The 21,682-nt window shown below is 35.6% G+C and overlaps 1 protein-coding gene and 1 pseudogene across 4 annotated transcripts in view; both read right to left on the reverse strand.

Annotated features, from left to right (window-relative positions):
• The window catches only part of BDP1 (BDP1 general transcription factor IIIB subunit), a 78,566-nt gene that overhangs the window by 17,013 nt on the left and 39,871 nt on the right, over positions 1-21,682 (reverse strand). For all 4 annotated transcript variants that reach the window (XR_012495098.1, XM_074328854.1, XM_074328853.1 and 1 more), the window contains exons 17-30: positions 19,882-21,073; positions 18,997-19,184; positions 18,331-18,553; positions 16,964-17,142; positions 15,982-16,183; positions 15,017-15,207; positions 13,675-14,062; positions 10,482-10,601; positions 5,369-5,405; positions 4,810-4,902; positions 3,509-3,737; positions 2,870-3,024; positions 1,409-1,553; positions 1,002-1,182 (exon numbers count right to left, since the gene is read on the reverse strand). Coding sequence is in view for 3 of the 4 variants with exons in the window: in XM_074328854.1 (XP_074184955.1) it covers positions 1,002-1,182; positions 1,409-1,553; positions 2,870-3,024; positions 3,509-3,737; positions 4,810-4,902; positions 5,369-5,405; positions 10,482-10,601; positions 13,675-14,062; positions 15,017-15,207; positions 15,982-16,183; positions 16,964-17,142; positions 18,331-18,553; positions 18,997-19,184; positions 19,882-21,073 (3,523 nt within the window). In the remaining variant the exon portion in view is untranslated. The remainder of the gene's footprint in view (positions 1-1,001; positions 1,183-1,408; positions 1,554-2,869; positions 3,025-3,508; positions 3,738-4,809; positions 4,903-5,368; positions 5,406-10,481; positions 10,602-13,674; positions 14,063-15,016; positions 15,208-15,981; positions 16,184-16,963; positions 17,143-18,330; positions 18,554-18,996; positions 19,185-19,881; positions 21,074-21,682) is intronic.
• On the reverse strand, positions 10,613-13,665 carry LOC141570696 (ATP synthase F(0) complex subunit g, mitochondrial pseudogene; annotated as a pseudogene).

Below are 21,682 nucleotides of genomic sequence, written 5' to 3' on the forward strand. Positions count from 1 at the left end.
ATCTGTTTCTCATAACTCTTTACCCCCATATCTCACATAGTGTTGGACATGCGGTAATAACATCTCAATAAACACTTGCTCTATGAATAAAGTTCACAGATCCAGGGCCTAAGAAGCAAGAGGTGAATTTTCTGTGTACAAAGCTTTTACAACAAAGCTAGGTATGGGTTAGGTTATCTCTGCTCCAAAGCCTAAAAACACACTTAATAAAAATTCTACCACAGGACATTCTTGCAAAGACAAATATAGGGGGGAAAAACAGCTCAGGGGCCGGCCTGGTAGCTCAGGAGGTTGGAGCCCCATGCTCTTAACTCTGAAGGCTGCCGGTTTGATTCCCACATGGGCCAGTGGACTCTCAACCACAAGGTTGCCGGTTCGATTCCTCGAGTCCCACAAGGGATGGTGGGCAGCGCCCCCTGCAACTAAGATTGAACACAGCACCTTGAGCTGAGCTGCCGCTGAGCTCCCGGATGGCTGTTGGTTGGAGCGGGTGCTCCCAACCACAAGGTTGCCGGTTCGACTCCCGCAAGGGATGGTGGGCTGTGCCCCCTGCAACTAGAAATGGCAACTGGACCTGGAGCTGAGATGTGCCCTCCACAACTAAGACTGAAAGGACAACTTGAAGCTGAGCTGCACCCTCCACAACTAAGATTGAAAGGACAACTTGACTTGGAAAAAAGGCCTGGAAGTACACACTGTCCCCCAATAAAGTCCTGTTCCCCTTCCCCAATAAAATCTTTAGGGAAAAATAAAATAAAATAAAAAACAGATCAGTGGTTGCCAGGAGCTGGGGTGGGGGGAGGGGGTGACGAAAAAAAGTGCACTGGAGAATTTGGGTGGTGATGGAACTGTTCATGTGCTGGTTACAGGACTGTACATGTTTGTCAAAACTTACAAAACTGCACACTAAAGAGGGTGAAGTTTACTGTACTTATATCTAATTTTTTAAAAAAGAGCAACAAACAGCTAGCCACCACTTGTTATATTTGACATTCTTTTACCTCTGGAACATAAAGTGTAAGCACACTGTCTCCATCAGAGTCCTTTCTCAGGGGCTCTCCAACAGAACTCTCACCAAGACCGCTACCCAAACCAAGTGTGTTGGGTCTCGTCTCGGAGGAAACAATTGGAGCAACTGACAGTATCTGAAGCTCTTGAGATCCCTCTTCTCGATCTTCCTTTCTGAAAAGAGAAATTAGTATGTATTAAGAGTTTTAGTATGTATTTGACACCAATGGACAACCACACAATAATGTTTCGAGTTAGGAATGTCAAATTCATCTAATTTTATGTTTTTTAACTTTGTTATATTTAAAGCAACAGAACCCATTTTTCTATCAAATTCTTACAGCTTATGGCTATAGTTGAAACAGAACAGAAACCAAATCCCAGAATTCTTTCCTTTTACCTTTCAGTTAGGCTTGTTTCCTGCAAAATACAGGTCTCTTCAATACCACGTACATGTGCCAATCTGCTCTGCTCCTCACTCTCTGCTGCTGTAACTGATCCAAGGTTTTTATCTTCTATTGCTTTAGAAGCATTTTTCTCTGTTTCTTAAATAAAAAAACATATTTAAGATATAGTCCAAAATAATACAGCTAAAATCTCCATATTAGAAACATATTCTTGCTTCAAAGGCAGATCACTATATAGTTAGTGGCTCTTCCAAATTTCTCTTAATCCAAAAAACAAGCTTATTCACAAGACAGACGGTGGTCCTGGCTAACAAAATTTCTGGACAGTAAAACAGATGATTAACAAATCCCACACTGCACATAATTCACTTCCAGCTGCCACAATAATTGTATCCCCACTTTATGGTAATAGCAATATAATTAGCAACACACATAAAAGAGAGGTTTAGAGGTTGGTACACATGTGGTCTGGCTAGTTCCACCTTAAGAAGAGTGTTGGAGAGGGAGCTATTCTACAAAAACAAAAGTCACAAAGGAAAAGAAAAGGGCTTCTATATAGACAAGGAAACTTGATTCTACATAATGAGAGAGCTTCTGGGTACTACTCAAGCCTGAGTAAGTAATGAATTAACTAACTGAACCACAGGGATTGCTGGTTGAAAGAGAAATCCCGGAAATCAGGAATCCCAAAATAGAGAAAAGATGATGCTAATTATCCAGATCTTCTACATATGGAGTTTAATTCAATCTTGGTGAATACACTAACCACCACTGAATTGTACAGTTTAAATGGGCAAATTATGATATATGAATTATCTCAATAAAACTGTTATTTAAACAAGTGCTGAACAATATACAGTAGTGCATATATTTTTGTCCTTTCTGAAATGAATATACATGTATATGTGTATATATACATATATATGCATGTATATACATGGATGTATGGTATACACACACACACCTTCATTTAGATGCTTATGTGTATCAACTATTTCTAGAAGTCTACAACAAAATCTGTTAAGAGCAACTTAACACTAGAACTGGGATTAGAGAATTGGACAGGGGGAAGGAAGGACTTTTTAAATTTTATGCCTTTTGGGCACTGTCTTATTTTTTGCCACATGCATGTATGCCTTTCTAAGAGATGCATGCTTGAGTTTTCATGTTTACACATACACACACACACACACACACACACACACACACACACACAGAAAAAAATACATACGAAGAAAAAGTCTGATCAATATATCAAAATGATAGTAATTACTGAAACTAATAAGAGGATTTTCTTGGGTGTTTATTTTATAGCTCATTTTACTTTTTATATGTTTGAAACTTTTAATAGTAAGTTAAAGTAAGTTTAACAACTGAATATTCCATTTGAAATGCTACTGTAATTTCTTGTGTCAAAGTAATTTTATAACTTGCAAGGGAACAATAAAATTTACCTCTTTGAATTTCTACTTCTTCTCCTTTAGTTACAAACAAACTGGGAACTTCCTGATGAGCACCAAATTTGTTGGTCCCTAAAATCTTCCTAAGAATTGGCTTAGCCTTGGCAAATCGATTTCTTGAATTATTGGTCACTTCAGAAGTTGTATTCCTAGAAAAAGAGAAGAGAAAAATAAAGAGAAATTTGTCAACCACGTAAGAATACTCTCTCACATTGATACATTCCGTCTAGCATTGATAAAATTATGTGCCACCTTCTCAGGTGCCACATTGTTTATAAGTGTTCATTTCTTACTGGTAAAATTACATGGTACTAATTTTACTAAAAGTCTTGAGAAGGGAAGAGAATTGGACCATATTTGTAAAACAGACTATATTTATATAAAACTATTTCATTAAAGTTTCAGACACACATATTACAGTAATTTTAATATGCAAACCATTCAACTAAAATCAAAATCAGCCAATCATTACTTTAAAGAGGGAGAAATTAGTATTGCCTACTTCACATTTATACAAGTGTTATTCAAGCTATTAATTAAATTGATGGTTTAATTATATTTATTAATTGAATACTGTAATTTAGTTTTTAATAAAACTCAAAAGAAATACTAGTTTAATAAAGCAAAATAAACCTGGTTGTTAAAGTGTTTTCCTTTATTTTCTCCATTAAACCAATTTCTTCATTAGTACTTTGTTCCTCCAATACAATCTTGTTTTCTTCTATCGGTGAAGGAGATGTACTACTGACAGGTGAAGGAAGCTCCTGACATTCACGAACAATGTTGTGGTTTACATTATCTGGGCTAAAAGGAATATGGCTTTTATCCTTTGAATGAACATCAGGAAGTACACATACTCCTACTGCAGAAAAAAATAAAAAATCAAAATTGACCCAATACAAATAGATGTCCAAATAAAATAAATCCTTCAACACTGAGCAATTATAAAATTCTATATTGTTTTTAAAGTTTGCTCTTTTTGGCTCCAAATTTAAATTTATGATCTCATATTTCATGCCAGAGATTTGACTTACTCTAAAGCTTAGTAATTCTTACAGACTGAAATTTTGGTACCATTATAAGTAACAATGAATCTTTTTGTTACTTTCAGTAACCACATAACCTCAAGTGAATTTCAAGATAGGATTACCTTCCTTTACAACTTTTTAAAACTTATATTTATGTTCTAGAGAATTGTAACAGGGTCTAAAGCAATATTCTGCCATTGAGAAATAAGCCCTATAGGGAACATAAATCAGAGTGTTTCCTGATAAATATATAGTTATGGGCCTAAAAGTCTAACATCTAAAATAAATGTCAGGCCACTCATCAACAGTGAAAATAATTAACAGGAATATAATTAACATGATTATCCATTTAACATACTTAAAGTAGAACATACTTAGATAGTAAAGACTATAGCTTCTCTAGAAGGTCAGACTAAAATATTCAAAATCTGGGTTGACATATCTTTTGGCTCAGTCTAAACTAAAACAACAGTCTAAACCAAATGCTCTCAATGACCGCTATTGCCCATTCATAGTGGATTTGACTGTCACGTAATTGTGAAGACTATCTGAAGAGGCAGCTCCTTTGCTGAAGAAACATGTATAAAGTAATCAGTGATCTATGAGCTCAGTTAACCAATGATGTTTATAATGACAAAGGTAGAGGATTCACTAGATTACTATTCCACAAATGCAAATTATTCTTTATAAACCAAGTACACTATCTCGAAATGGTGGCCACTACATCCAAAGGGGCTAAGATGGATAAATCGATACACACATATTGCCTTTTCTGGAAAAACAACAAAGTGATGCCAACTTCAAATGTAAAAGGCAAGTATTCACTTATTACTGAAATGTGGGTATAATTTCTTAAAAATTGCAACTTAAAAGTTTCTTTGTTGAGAACTTGTTTTTCATTCTTACCATCACTCTGTTCTGTACTGATCTCTGATTGTAACACTAGATCTCCCATTGTAAGTAAAGTTATGGCAGCTTCGGTGCTTCCATCATTGGTACCTTGTGAGAAAATATACCAACATTAAAACAGAAGAATGAATCTTGAAAATTTTGTTTACATATAAAAGTGTTAATTCAGATGTTTATCCTCTAGTAACAAGCTTCAATATCCTCTGTACACTAATGTTTTTGTTCAGCTTATACCCTACAAATAAAGAAATCAACTGATGGCTTTTACTCACTGAAAATGCCTCCCTCTCAATTAAATAACTTAATACCTTCAAAGAAAATGCATCTGTGCAGATCAGAGGCAATAAATACTTCTTTATTAAACATTTAACTCTTAATTCACATTCTAAAATAACATTCCAAGAATCCACATTTCTCCAAAAGATAACAAATTCAACAGCTGAATCTTTTTGTTCAACTCTCCATCAAAATGACTCATTTACTAACTACCACCACTACTAAATCATCATGCTAGCGTTAATCAAGTAGTTTTAACAGTTTCCTCATTGATAGTTACCTGTTTCATCTTGGGTATGTTCACCTGTGGTCATCTCCTAAAAAAGGAATAATAATAATATGTTACGTATTTTCCCAAATATATGTTCTATATCTCAAAAAAGCACTATTTTACAGGTCTTTCTATGTTTCGATTATGACTGAGTGGAAATTGGTGTTTCCCCCTTACTTTATAATTATTCATAACATTTCATAAAGAAAAACCCAATTCTTTTGTATCTTGGTTCTTGTTTTACCTTTTCCTTGTATTATATGCAAAAGTTAAGTCTGATCATATTGTAATGTGCATCTACCATTCTTACTTTACTCCTGCACTTTCAAAATCCTTTAACTTCAGGCATATCTGCCACTAGTTCCAACCCAATGGAAACCAAGGTCTTAAGAATACTGCCAATTTTTACATTATTAAGAGGTTTAAAACTTAAATGAATTTTAATAAATTAAGAGGTTATAGCATCAATGTCCAGCATGAGAGCATGAGGAGTTCTGCTGACCCTCTCCCATTGGCACTGGTGAAATTTATTAAAAAACAACCATTAAAGCCTCTGGAAATGGACCTATGGGAATAAGAGGGAGAAACAGCTGTTCAAGAAACTAATGAAAATTCAGTAACAAAGGTGAAAGTCTGAGGTATGTGAACTATGTCTGCTCTCTCCTTCCTCCACCCCAGCTCAGCAAGGCAGATACTCCACCTCAAACTTCTGCAGCCAAGAAAACAGGGCCCTTTCTCCCTGCAGGTCCCAGCTGGATGGTTTTCTTCCTAGAAGGAGCAGGGCTTCAACTTCTAACACAATAATCTGGTGTCAGACTCATAATAGATAATAAACCAATATCTATTATGAATATGGGCACAAAAATACTAGTAAACCAAATCCAGCAACATACAAAAATTACACATCATGACCAAGTAGGATTTATCCCAGGGATACAATTTTTGGTTTAACATCCAAAAGTCAATCTATGCAATACATCATATCAATACAATAAAAAACTAAAATCATATGATCATCTCAAAAGATGCAGAAAAAGCATACGACAAATTCCAACACCCTTTCATGATCAAATACTCACACAAACTAGGAATAGAATGGAACTTCCTCAATTGATAAAGGGCATCTATGAAAAAAACCACAGCTAACATCGAACTTAACAGTGAAAGACTAAACACTTTCCCCTAAGACCAGGAACAAGACAAGAAGGTCCACTCTTGCCACTTGTATGCAGCACTAGCCAGGGTAATTAGGCAAGCAAAAGAAATACAGGACATCCAGCTTGGAAGTGTTGTAAATCGAATTGTGTCCTCCAGAAGATATGTTGAAGTCTTAATCCCCAGGACCATGAACATGAAAAGGGGTTTTTGTAAATGCAATCAAGTAGAGGTCATACAGGATTCGGGTTGGCCCTAATCCAGTATAACTGGTGTCCTTATAAGAGGAGAACAAACACAGACATACAAACGGGGAGAATGCTATGTGGCAATGGAGGCACAGGCTGGAATTGCGCTGCCATAGCCAAGGAATGACAAGGACTGCCGGCAACTGCCAGAAGGTAAGAGAAAGGCCGGGATGGTTTCTTCCTCAGAGCCTCTGGAAGGAGCCATCACTGACAGCACCTTGATCTTAGAATTCTGGCCTCCAGAACTGAGAGAATAACTTTCTGTAGTTTTAAGCCACCCAGTTTGTAGTAGTTTGTTATCGCAGACCTAGGAAACTAATACAGAAAGGCAGAAATAAAACTCTCTCCGTTCACATATGCCATGATCTTGTATGTAGATAATCCTAAGGAATCCATTAAAAAATTATTAGAATAACTCAATTCATCAAAGGTGCAGGATACAATACCAATATACACAAATCAATTGTATTTCTATACACTTGCCATAAATAATCCAAAAATGAAATTAAGAAAACAGTTCCATTCATAGTAGCATTAAAAATAACATTCTTGAAAATAAACTTAACAAAGGAAGTGCAAAGCTTATACTCTGAAAACTACAAAACACTGTTGAAAGAAATCAAGGACAATCTAAATAATATCCGATGCTCATGGACTGGAAGACTCGACATTATTAAGATGGCAATAGACGTACCCCCTAACCCCCCAACACACACACAAAAACTGATCTACAGATTCAGTGCAATCCCAATCAGAATCCTAGCTGACATCTTTGTAGAAATTGACAGGATGATTTTAAAATTCATATGGAATTGTAAGGGATCCACAATACCCAAAACAATCCTGAAAAAAAAGAATGAAGTAAGATGATTTACACTTCCTAATTCCAAAACTCACTACAAAGCAACAGTAATCAATAGAACTTCACCTGCACAGAGACATATAAATCAATGCAACAGAATTGAGTCCAGAAATAAATCCACACATCTACAGCCAACTGATTTTCAACAAGAATGCAAGACCACTCAATGGGGAAAGAATAGTCTTTTCAAAGAAGGTGTGACACTGGATAGTCATATGCAAAAGAATGAAGTAAGACTCTAACCTCACAACATATACAAAAATTTACTCAAAATGGATTAAAGACTTAAATATAAAGCTATAGTTAAAACCATGTAACTTTTAGGGGCTGCCAATTGGCTCAATTGGTTCCCACATGGGCCAGTGAGCTGCGCCCTCCACAACTAGATTAAAAACAATGACTTGACTTGGAGCTGAGCTGTGCCCTCCACAACTATGTAGATTGAAAAACAACTTGGAGCTGACGGGTCCTGGAAAAACACACTGTTCCCCAATATTCCCCAATTAAAAAAAGTAAGTAAAAAATTAAAAAATAGATAAAAAAATAAAAAACAAAACATAACTTTTAGAAGAAATATAGGAGTAAATCTTCAGGATCTGGGCTTTGGCAAAGGATACTTGGATACAACAAAATCGTGAGCAACAACAAAAAAACAGATACACTGAAGTTCATAAAAATTAAAAACTTTTGTGTTATAAAGGGAACCTTCCAGAAAATGAGAAGACAACCCACAGGATGGGAAAAAATATTTGCAAATCATATTATCTGATAAGGGACTTGTATCCAGAATACAGTAGTCCCCCCTTATCCACGGTTTCGCTTTCCATGGTTTCAGTTACCCATGATCAACTGTGGTCTGAAAATATTAAATGGAAAATTAGACAAATAAATAATTCATAAGTTTTAAATTGCATGCCATTTGTGTAGCGTGATGAAATCTCCAGCTGTCCTGCTCCAGCCCACCCAGCATGTGAATCATTCCTTTGTCCAGCATATTCATGCTGTGTATATAGTACAATAAAATATTTTGAAAGAGAAACAGATCACATTCACACTAACTTTTATTACAGAATTATTGTCATAATTGTCCTAGTTTATTATTGTTGTTATCTCTTTCTGTGCCTAATTTATAAGTCAAACTTTACTACAGGTTTTTTGTTTGTTTGTTTTGTTTTTTAAATTGGGGAATATTGGGGAACATGTGTTTCTCCAGAGCCCATTAGTTCCAAGTCGTTGTCCTTCAACCTAGTTGTGGAGGGTGCAGCTCAGCTCCAAGTCCGGTCTCTGTATTCAATTTTAGTTGCCAGGGAACAGTCCACCATCCCATGCGGGAATTGAACCGGCAGCCTTGTCTTTGAGAGCTCAGGCTCTAACCAACTGAGCCATCTGGCCACCCTACTATAGGTATTTATGTATAGAAAAAATATAGAATTAGGTTGGTGTAAAAGTAATTGAGGTTTAAAATGTTAAAAATAATTGCAAAAACCACAATTACTTGTGCACTATCCTAATATGTATAGGATTTAGTACTATCAGTGGTTTCAGGGATCCACTGGCGGTCTTGGAATGCATCCCCTGTGGAGAAGAGGGACTACTGTATATAAAAAAATTCTTACAACTCAGTAATAAAAAGACAAACAGACCAATAATAAAAAAATGGGCAACGGCTCTGAACAGACATTTCTCCAAAGATTATTCTAAAATGGCCAATAAGTACATGAAAAGATGCTCAACATCATTAACGATTAGGGAATGCAAATCAAAACCATAATGAGGTAACATTTCACACCCACTAGGATGGTTAGATCAAAACAGTCAAACAACAAATGCTGGCAAGCACATAAAGAAACTGGAACCCTCATAACTGCTGGTGGGAATAAAATGGTGCAGCAGCTTTGGAAAAGTTTTGCTGGTTCCTCAAATGATTAAATATAGTCATCATATGACAAAGCACTCCTAGGACTGTACCCAAGAGTAATGAAAATATATGTAGACAAATGTTTATAGCAACATTATGTATAATAGCCAAAAGATGGAAACAACCTAAATGTCCATGAACAGATGAATGGATAAACAAAATGTGGTATATCCATCTGTACTATTATTTGACCACAAATGGAATGAAGTACTGATACATGCTACAACATGACGAACCTTGAAAACATTATGCTAAGTAAAAGAAGCCAGACACACAAGACCATATTATGAGTCCATTTATATGAAATGTTCAGAACAGACAAATCATCAGAGACAGAAAGCAGATTATTGGTTGGCTACGCCTGAGGAGGGTTGGGGGGAAATGGGGTGCAACTGCCCATGGGCATGGGGTTTCTTTTTGAGTTATGAAAATGTTCTAAAATTAACTGTGATGTTTGCACATATTTGTAAATATACTAAAAACCATTGAATTGTACACTTTAAATGTGTGAATTGTAAGGTGTGTTAATTGTATCTTAATAAAGCTGTTTTTAAAGAGTTGTGATTCCAAGTCTTCATTTGCAAAAATAAGATAAATACCAACCAAATAAGGAAGAATGCTAAACAAAATGCAACTAAATATATTCCAAATAATTTATATTTAGTATAGACTTAATGCAACAGAATTTTAACGTCTCTGATGATATTAAGAGTTATACACAAACACACACACACGCGCACACACAAATCACTGCTTTTCAAGTCAAATATAATACTAGTGAATGGATTATTCACTAGTTTCTATTGTTCATACTTACAGCTCCCTACATGCTAGAAATTAGCTAAGAACTGCTTGTAAACAAACCAAAAGCTTCTAAAATAAACTTTCAGTCTTTTGAAAGTAAACAAAGAATTAAAACATGTTAAAATGGATGCTTACAGCTGGTAATGCATTCAAATTTTCTTGTTTCATTTCTTGCGCGGTCACATCTGTGTTTGAGAATTGATGTTCATCAACAGTTATGAATCCTATGTCTGGAACATTCACGGTTATTTCAAGCTGTCAAAATGAAAAGTCTCATTAATTCATTTTGGAATACTAAACACAGCAAAACAAGCAAAATAAAATGTTAAACTGAAGAAATAATCCACATTCATACATGATTAAACAATTGAAATATAGTCATTCTTAAAACTGATTTGACATCAACTTGGCAAAAGTAAAACATTTAAGATTTCTGAGGGGTCTGTGATTTTTATAACCAATAAACAAAATTTCCAAGGCTAATCTTCCTACCTAGTATCTAGCATTTCACTTTGCATTATCCCCACTGTGTCCTTACTTTCACATAATTTCTCTCATCAGTTTGTTGACATTTATGGAGTGCTTCTGCAGGTACAAGGATACAAAACTGAAGAAGACAAGTTTGGCCCTGCCCTTGAGGAACTCACAATCTAAGAAAAACAGATATGTAATCAACTAACTATATACTGTCCTAAATACTCTGAGATGAGTTGAAAACACTTAAAAAGATTTATTCCCTCCCCACCAAGGCAACTACCCTCTCCCATGTTCCAAAACCTGCATCACTCTTGATAGCCATGTCAACAGCTGTGTAAAATAATGGGTTCACTTGCATTTACTTACTATTCATTTAGCAGTCTTACTGGTCAAAGATCCCTATAGTCTGAAGACAAAAAAGACTCAGATTTATCTCCTGGACTATATACAAGACAGTCTGGCTCCTATTCCCTTATTAACAGATAAGTATAAAAGACTGATTCAGTAAAACTGAGTAAAGACTCAAGTTTGAAAATCTGCCTTCAAGACATGTTTATTATATAGTTAATACTTGTGTTCGGGTTTGTTTTCTCAGATGCAAACATTAGGGAAAAATCTTTGCTAAGATCCTATATCCCTGGGAAGATTAAAAAGTTCAAGTGATTTGAAAAGATAAAATATTCTGAGAAGTTGGGTGGAAAATGGAAATATTCCAGATAATTGTAAGTTGGTTGATTGAGCACCACACATTTTCAAAGCTCTACTTTTTTTTAACAACTTTATTGAGGTACAATTTACATACCATAAAATCCACCCATTTAAAGTGTATAATTCAATGTTTTTTGGATTGTGCACAAATAGGTACAACCATCACCAGTTACTTTCAGAACATTTCATCACTTTAAAAAAGAAACCCATACCCATTAGTTATACCTCCCTTAACCCTCATCCCCAAATCCCTAAACAACCAACCACTAATCTACTTTCTGTCTCTCTGGATTTTCCAATTTGGGACATTTCATATGAATGGAATCATATAATATGTAATTTTTTAAACTGGCATCTTTCACTTAGCACAATGCTTTCAAGGTTTCAAGGTTCATGTTGTAGTGTATATCAATACTTTATATCCCTTCATGATTTAATAATATGCCAGTGTTAAATGCTTTTTAAAGGAAACATTTTTTAACATATAAATGATTTAACTGCCTTCATAATCTGGCTATAAGAAATATACTTTAAGCTTTCCTTACTCAATTATTATGATTAATGTTTTTTGTTTGTTTTTAGCAAAGAGAACCATCCAAATTTTATTCTTTATACTACTGACATGACTTTGGTACATGGTATTAGTATTTTTCCTAGGAGCAAAAGTAGCAAGTTCTACTTTTCTCAAGGCCTTTCTCCCAACTTTCCTGGAAGTAAACATTATTTCCAACCTTCAAATTAAAATATTACCCTCATAAATATTGTAACAGGTTGGTATATTCACATATATCCTTTCCAATTTCAGGCTAAGCAAAGACATGCATTTAGAGCTATACTAACATCATTAAAGCAAAAGACAATCCAACTTAATGTCAAGAGAAAATGTGACCTTCCATGCAGTATTTGATATGGAAAATATTGATTTTGACACATTCAAATACCAGTCTGATCACCCATGGTCCAAGAACACTCAAATAATAAACTAAAAAGAAACAGATGTTAACGATTCGTCTTCAAACATTATGATTTCGCCCACATAAAACCACATCCACACCTCAGTGGCTGCCAAACCATTCAGCGGAGCTTCCTTAACTGTGAGCTGTTTGAAGCTATCAGTTTGAACACTACAGACTGTTTTTTTCAAGCTCTGAGTAGCCATAGGGATCTCAGCAGGTTGGAGGAACCAGCTCAACTTTGGCATAGTGCCAAAATGTGGCCAATCAAGGCTTTGAGTAAGTCACAGCAGCGTTTACCAGCACCGGGGCCTTCTCTGCGAGGTTACGGACAAACTGGGCCATGGTTCTAGGATGGAAAGTCCGTGGCCTCGAACAGACAACTGAATGTCACCCCCTGGAAAGACCCCTGATTAATGTTATTTAAGAAGGCATTCTGCATTAATTGAGGGATAAATCCTAGAACCTGATTTTCAGAAAATTCTGATATTAGTTTTCACTAGCAATTTTTCTTTCACACAAAATACAAAACATACAGCTAAATGAATTCACTTACATGACGTACCTAAAATAAAGTCACAGAGACAAAAGGAGAATGGTGGTTAGCACAGACTAGAGGGGTGGGGGTAATGGGGAATTACTTTTTAATGGGTACAGAGTTTTAGCTTTGCAAGATGAAAAAAGTTTTGTGGGTGGATGGTGATGATGGCATAGCACAACAATATGAATGTACTTAATGCCACTAAACTACACACTTAAAAATGGTCAAGATGGTAAATTTTATGTGTATTTTACCATAATTTTTTTAAAAATGTCCCTACCTTCTGTACCAATCAGAGCTCAGCCTGATCCTACCACAGTTAACAGAAAACACCTGCCAAATTGTTTTTTCATTGATCAGAAAGTAGAACAGATATAAATGCAATCGTCAGATTTCTATCATTATTGGTATACTGATTACCTTGTGGTGGGCCTGGGCTGTAGGGGCTGAGTAATCACAGGAGATCCCATAAGCCTACTACTGATTCCTTAGGCTTATCCACTAGGTCCCAGACAAATTATATTTGGTAGAGGTCATTTAAGAGAATGAACTCTACAAATCCTAGTAATCACTAAGAGAAGAAAAAATGATCCACTAAAAGAAAAATACAAGTAAGATAAAGTTCCAAGCATTCAAAGAAAAAAACTACCTCTTCCATCGTTTCCTCGATCTGAGCAGAAACAGGTTCAGGAGATCTGAGACCAATAGGCACAAACACTGGAGCTTTGTTTACTTCTTCTGGAGCAAGATGATAGCTTTCTTCTTCATAGTCAGACTCTAAATCTTCAGCATCATCTTCGTCCTCTTCCTGGGAAGCCCGAAGAGTCACCAGCATGGCCTTGGAAGCTCTAGGTTCCTTCTTAGAGGTCTTACTCCGAATTCGTTTGGATCCACGCCCTTTGGTAACATTTGGTTTGATCTTTCGATGCCTTCTCCTTTCAGTATGATCTATCTCACACCCAGGGGCAGAAGAGATAGTTGTTCTTCGATTCAGAGCAATTTTAGAGTAATTTGATTTTTTTAGCAGTTGTGAACAGCTGGATGTTTAATCAAAACAACAATATAGTCACTATAGGCACAAGGTTAATTTTGATAACCAAACTTTTAGAGTGAAATCCCAGTTCAAGCCATTAAATGAAAACTCCCAGAAGAAAGGAACTTACTATTAGTTTCTCATTCAGAGTTAATTCTTAGTTATCTACCTACAAATTTTCCATAGTAAGTTTTTATTTCTGGGCTATTTTTCCCTTTGCTATTTAGGTGGAGATGAAATACAAGGCTGGCAAGTATCAGAAGAATAAAGTACAATGGGCCAATACATGCAGAATATGGGGTCAAAAAGTGATAACGGTTTATATTACTGAGTAAACATATTAGGATATAAGGAAAAAGAAGAGGCAGAAAAATCCATCAGAACAATGTTGTTTTTCAGAACATAGGTTCCCTTCCACTTTCCTTGAAAATCATGGAAGAAGGGTACCCTTCACTGTGTTTGTGACCCCAATTCAATTATCACTCAAATTATTTAGGCACTACTCTTTGGTCAGGCTTCTGTTCACGTCTAATATACTGAACACCTACAAAATTTTAAATGTAGGAAAATCTTCCTAAGATCAGAAAAAAGTTAATTTTAGTAAATAAAAATCAAAAAAGGAAAACAGACCTGTCAATTAAAAAAACAATCTATACAAGCCATATTTTACTCTATCAATAAATTAAGGTAGGGGGCGGCCAGTTAGCTCAGTTGTTTAGAGCGCGGTGCTCTTAACAAAGTTAATGGTTCAATCCCCACATGGGCCACTGTGAGCTGCACCCTCCACAACTAGATTAAAACAACTACTTGACTTGGAGCTGATGGGTCCTGGAAAAACACACTTAAAATAAAAGTTTAAATAAATAAACAAACAAATAAAAATAAATAAAGGTAGGACATACATAAAGAGTAAGTTTCTATTTCCTATTCTGAAAGTATATGTTAAATAAAACTTTACCTTGCTAGTTTACTGAGATACTGCTCTTCAACGACTGAAGACATAGAATTATCCCCTACAGTTTTCTGTCCAACGCTTGCTGATGGTCCAACTTCTGACTGAGCATCTTTTTTGACCAAACCAATCTCTTTGGAACCTACACAATCTTTTCTTGCTGAAACTCCAAGGGATGTCAGAAGCTCAGCTTTTTCCTTAAATTTAAGAGGAAACAGCAAGTAATATTACCATGGAAATAATCTTTATGGTAATTTGGTTTGACAGTTTGGCCTAATCTTACACACACACACACACACACACACACACACACACACACACACACACAAATGGTTTCTAAAGTTTTATAACACTAGAAAGTCACTCAATTTTCATGAAAATAGTTAAAATACAAAAGGCAGGGCCGGCCCGGTGGCTCAGGCGGTTAGAGCTCCATGCTCCTAACTCCGAAGGCTGCCGGTTCGATTCCCACATGGGCCAGTGGGCTCTCAACCACAAGGTTGCCAGTTCAACTCCTCGAGTCCCGCAGGGGATGCTGGGCTCCGCCCCCTGCAACTAACGTTGAACACGGCACCTTGAGCTGAGCTGCCTCCCGGATGGCTCAGTTGGTTGGAGCGCGGGCTCTCAACCACAAGGTTGCCGTTGGACTCCCGCAAGGAATGGTGGGCTGTGCCCCCCGAAACTGGCAACTGGCAACTGGACCTGGAGCTGAGCTGTGCCCTCCACAACTAAGACTGAAAGAACAACAACTTGAAGCTGAACAGCACCCTCCACAACGAAGATTGAAAGGACAACAACTTGACTTGGAAAAAAAAAGGCCTGGAAGTACACACTGTTCCCCAATAAAGTCCTGTTCCCCTTCCCCAATAAAAAAATCATAAAAAGAAAAATACAAAAGGCAAACTATGTATGCTTTTAAGGCTTTCCCTCACAATCAGCCCACTGATAAAAATTATGTTTTTCAAACTTACTTTTTGAAGGAGCTGGGTGTCAGAATCTCCTTGCTGCAGCAAATTATCTTCTGGCTTCTGTGACTCACTCGGATCTGCTCTGGTTTTTTCTATACCTGATTCCTCTTTCTTACTGTGTGTTCTTCCCAAATTTGGCTTGGCCTTTTGGAATTGCCTTCTTATCGATTGTGCTGGACTGGGAACATACGTTTCATGTTCATGTCTAGAATGAAATACAAATCACGTGAAAGAAGAAAAATCAGAATTCCTTCTTAATGTAACAGCTGTTAAATCAAACAATTTTTCACACAAACCAATTCAATGTTCAAAGGACTACATATAAATTGGCTATAAAACGAAGCATGTAACATGAAACTACACATGCTGATATAAAAGGAAGAACATAAAAGCTTTTATAACTTCCACTTTCTGTACAGCCTGGGAAAGTTTTACAATAATCTTTTTTACTTTCATTCCCTGATTCTGGTTTGTGGTTTCATTCTACCATAAAACTCATAGAAAAAAAGTCCAATTGTGGTTGCCAATAAGTGAAAGAAGTAGGGAATGGGGAGTTATTGTTTTATGGCAGGTTTTCAGACAAAAATTCTGGAGATGGATGGCGGTGATGGTTGCACAACAGTGTGAATGTACTTAATGCCACTGGACTGTACTTAAAAAATGGTTAAAATGGTAAATTTTATATGTATTTTAACACAATTTTTAAAAGGCAAATAATACATATCTTATATACATATATTTTTAATTACACTGCTTTGTGTAAGATCTTAAGCAGCGAACAGTGAATATGAGCAGGGAAGCATTAAAAGGTGTTGAACTCAATCTGACTTTAAATTTTAGGCAGTCTGCCATATGAATAAAAATAAACCAAGTACAATACTCTTTATATTCACTTTTAAAATACATTAACACATCTTAATAAAAATGAAGAAGTATTTGAAAGAACTCTCTTATTTTAGATTTTCAAAGGACTATCACTGTTTACCCTGTAGAAACAACTAATTCCTTTTTCTGGACTTGTGCAGACTGAGACTTCTCTTTAGGTTCACAAGAACTTGAAGGCGAAAGGTCCTTTTCAGTCTGTATACATGGTAATATCATAGCCTCATTCTCCCCGTGACCTGACTTGTCTTTTTCTTTTGATGTCATTAGGGAAGCCACATCCTAGAAGGCAGATAAAATAAACTTTGTTGAGGGTTGGTAGAAGTATAGGGAAATAGGAACTTACATATGTTAGTAGAAGAATAAATTATTATAGTTTTTGTGGAGGACAATGGGGCAGGTCTATTAAAATTTTAATTCCCAGAGATTCCACTTCTAGACATGTGTCATAAGAATACTCAAATAAGTATCTAGAAAATAATATACAAGGATATTTATTATAGCAATATTTTTGCCCCAGAAAAAGAAAAACAAAGAAAAAATTGGTAACAGGACAAATCTATCAGGAGGGGATTAAAAAAATAAATTCAAATTTCTTTATAATGCAACAGTACAGAGCCATTTAAAAGAAGATAAATTTCTATTTACGGATCCAAAAAGATGTTCACAATATTGTGTTAAGTAAAAAACCCAGAAGGCAAGTTATGACGTCATTTTTGTAAAACAATGAAAATACCCTCACATTTTATTATTTATATAAATAAGTATCTATACAGAAAAGTCTAGGTGGATATATTCAAAATTGCTACATGATTAACTTGGGCGGGAGAGATGGGACATTATAAACAACTTTTGCTTTTTAGATTATATATTTTTTCCAATGTGAAATATGTATAATCAGAAAAAAATAGGAAAAAGTGATTTATCTTTTTAAATACAAGGAGAAAAAAGTACAAATATTCAAGCATAGTAAGAACTATGCTTTTTTAAGATGTAAAATACGAATTTTAATTCAAAGAAATACATGTTTACAACAATTTATGACTGCTAACACTGTATTTCAAAGTTTTTGATGCTACATCATACAATCTTACTCTGTTATGGACCAAGTAAATAAAATATCTCCTTTCACTCATATCAAGCTTTAACTTTTTACCTTCACAACAGAATGAAAAATGATTGTCATTCCCATCTTTCCCATGAAGAAACAACCTGCATCATTTGGCTATGGTCACATAGCAAATAAAGGTCACAACTTGAACTAGAACCCAGGCCTCTTAAATTCCTTCCCATGACACACTTGCCCATCATCAGAGATTTGAGATTCTTACACAAACCATGTGGAACAATGAGGCACATTAAGTATAGCTATAACAACACCACATGCAGTAAAAATTATATGAGGAAATATGGTGTTTTACCTAAACATAATAAGTAAAACAAAAACCTCCATCTTAAAATATCACTCACATGTTGAGAAGGGAGAGTATTCATTTGTTCATCATCCTGTTGTACCATAATAGTCTCCGTCTTATCTGTTTCCAATTTCTTCCCAGATACATATTTTTCTGCTCCCGTAGTCTCTCTCTTTAAAGCTGCTCTTGATAAGTTTGGTTTTGGTTTTTTGAATCGAATTCTCACAAAAGGTGCTGGCTTGACTTCAGATGGCTTCTGTTCTTGAGGAAGCGATTTGCTTTTGGAACAAGGATTATCAAGCTTTAGAATGAACTGAAGGGCAGTGGGAGCAGAGTCTTAAGACAACTTTAGAGATTGGCAATAAACATTTAATTCTAATTCCTAACAGCAAAACAGATCAGACTATTTAGTAGATCCTGAAAAACATGAGTGGTACAATCCAGATATAAGCCTAGGAATTATCCTTGCACAAAGAAAATACAGGTTTGTCACACTCATATTGACTTACGAGTGTGTATTACATACAATTCTGTATGTTATTAATTCTCACAACCAACTGTCAGAATGACTTCAATCTTCACTCCCACTCTTCTCAAAACCATCTTCAAATATCTAACACTATATTATAGATATTATGTCTTAAAACCTCACTTAACATAATCTGCAAATATAACTTTATATACTCTTTCTTTAAAAACACACAGATCTATATACTTGTACCTTAAATTCATATCTGAAAACTTCTCAGAAATATCTGGAGATTGCATCCCATGGTCTTCTGTTTTATCATGTTCAGAAGTCTGTGAAGAAGTCTTCAAATGACTCAACTGACTTGATACTTCCTTTTCAGAATTTCTTTTTTCTTCTACAGATGTATGGACCATGGATGGTACTTCACTGTTAATGTTCTGGAAAAATAGTCACAGTAAATCAGCACATATACAAAATTCCTTAAGAATTTCAAACAAAAGCCTACTACATTCTCACCACTTTTCTTTAAAAATCCAGAAGTTTGTTTTTTTTCAATTTTTAAATAAAATTTAATTTACAAATGTTAAAACATAAAATTCAGGAAGAAAACTTTTTATATTGTGTATTATGATTTTTCCAAACCACAAATGCCATTATTACCTACCCAACAAAACAAGTTAGAAAAAAAGAGCCCTCGAAAACGTTAGAATGGCATGAACGTCAAGTAACTAAAACCTTTAATGAAAGAAACTTTAAAAAATGGAGTAAAGTAGGGTAGGGCAGGAAAAAAAGAGAAAAAGTGATAGATGGCCAAAAGAAATAATTCCAGTGTATGTTTATACTAGAGTTAGCAAATTCAGTCCAATTTCCTATATTCCTTTTATTTAAAGATTAACTTCAAACTGACATTAAGAATAGTAACTTTTCTACAATTAAAATTTTTAAAAACATTTTTTAAAAAAGAATGTATAGTTTCTTCATGGTCCTGAAACACAGAATTTAGGGCTGGGAAAAACTTTAGGCTCTTGAGATTTTAAACATTGTTAACTTAAGGGTAATAATCATGAAATTATTTTGATAATGTTTCTCTGAAAGAGTATTCAAATAAATTTTAAAGGACAGAAAAATACATACTGTTATATTCAGTGGAGGCAAAGTGCCACAGTCCCCACTGCTGCTCTGCATTGAATCTGTCTCAGTTTGTCTTGAGGTCCCAGTCTCCTCTGGTTCATTTTTCCTTAGAGAAATGTCTATTTTTCCAGTTTTTTCCAAATCTGCCATTTCCTCCGTAGCACTGATCTCTTCTGATCCACTTTCCCTCAAGGAAATTTTTCTTTCAGTTTCTTTCAAAACTGCCTCTGTTTCCTCAATGACAGTCATCTTTCCGGATAACTTTTCCATCAGGGAAATGTCTCTTTTTCTAGTTTCTTTCACATTAATCTCCATTTCCCCTATAACACTGATCCCCACTAGCACTTTTTCCCTTGGGGAAATTTCTTTTTCAATTTCTTTCAAATCTGTCTCCATTTCACCTACAGTTTTGACCTCTGGGGCCTTTGCTGGTGTGGATATTTCTCTTCTTTCAGTTTCTTCCAAATCTGTCTCTCTTTCCTCAGTGACATCAGTCACCTCTGGTATCTTCTCCCTTGGGGATATCTCCCTTCCAGTTTCTTTCAAACCCGTCTCCCCTTCACCTATAGTGTGGACCTCTTCTGGGGCATTTTCCTGTAGGGATATTTCTCTTCTTCCAGTTTCTTCCAAATCCATCTCTCTTTCCTCAGTGACATCAGTCACCTCTGGTATCTTCTCCCTTGGGGATATCTCCCTTCCAGTTTCTTTCAAACCCGTCTCCCCTTCACCTATAGCGTGGACCTCTTCTGGGGCATTTTCCTGTAGGGATATTTCTCTTCTTCCAGTTTCTTCCAAATCTGTCTCTCTTTCCTCAGTGGTATCAGTCATCTCTGGTATCTTCTCTCTTGGGGACATCTCCCTTCCAGTTTCTTTCAAATCTGTCTCCATTTCTACATTGATGTCAACCATTTCTGGCATCTTCTCCCTAGGAGAGATGTCTCTTCTTCCAGTTTCTTCTAACTCTGACTCCATTTCCTTAGTAGTGTTAGCCTCCACTGGTACCTTCCCCTTTGGTGAGGTTTCCAGTCTTGCTGCTGTCTTTTCCCCAGAAGCAAGAATATCCTCTGATACCTCTTCCTTTGATAAAATGTCTCTTCTTCCAGGTCTCCTTCCTATATTTGGCTTTGGTTTCTGAAATCGATTCTTTGTAACTGGAATTTGTTTGAGTATATTTCCTTTATTATTCTCTTGAATACTATTTAAGAAAAAAAAAAGACACACAATCAAATTTTAAAACAGACTGCCTGTTGGAAAGATAATGTTAGGAAATGACTACTAAAATACCAGGAACTATCCAAAAAAAAAAAAAAATTAAGGAAGCACCAAAAATATCTGGGTAAAATTTAAAAATTAAAAGGGAAAAAACAAATTCCATCTTTTGAAATTATGGTAAAATTTTGAAATAATTAAACATATCTAGTTATATAGAAATGTAAAGAGAAGTCCATCAATAAGGTCAATTAGAGTAGCTGCCAACTGGCCCTCAGTAGTTTCTTCCTAATTGTCATCCACACCAACCTTTGCAAATACTGGTGAGAAAGACTCTCCAGTTCTTTACATCGGAGCTAGGCCAATTTGTGTCTGCTACTTTCACATCTTGCCCCCACTATCCTTTACACAGATATATGCCTTTCCATAAGAGTTAAGAACCTCATTTATATGGCCAGACTTGACTAGCATCTTAGACAGCTGGATGGAGGCATGATTTGAATAAGATACAACCTTATGATTAAGAACTAGGTCTGTGACTCCTCACTTTCTAAAATTAATTAAAAATGAGATTTCCTGTATAGACATTTCTCTA

Source organism: Rhinolophus sinicus, linkage group LG03, assembly GCF_036562045.2.
Source record: "Rhinolophus sinicus isolate RSC01 linkage group LG03, ASM3656204v1, whole genome shotgun sequence".
In the NCBI taxonomy this organism is placed as follows: Eukaryota; Metazoa; Chordata; class Mammalia; order Chiroptera; family Rhinolophidae; genus Rhinolophus; species Rhinolophus sinicus.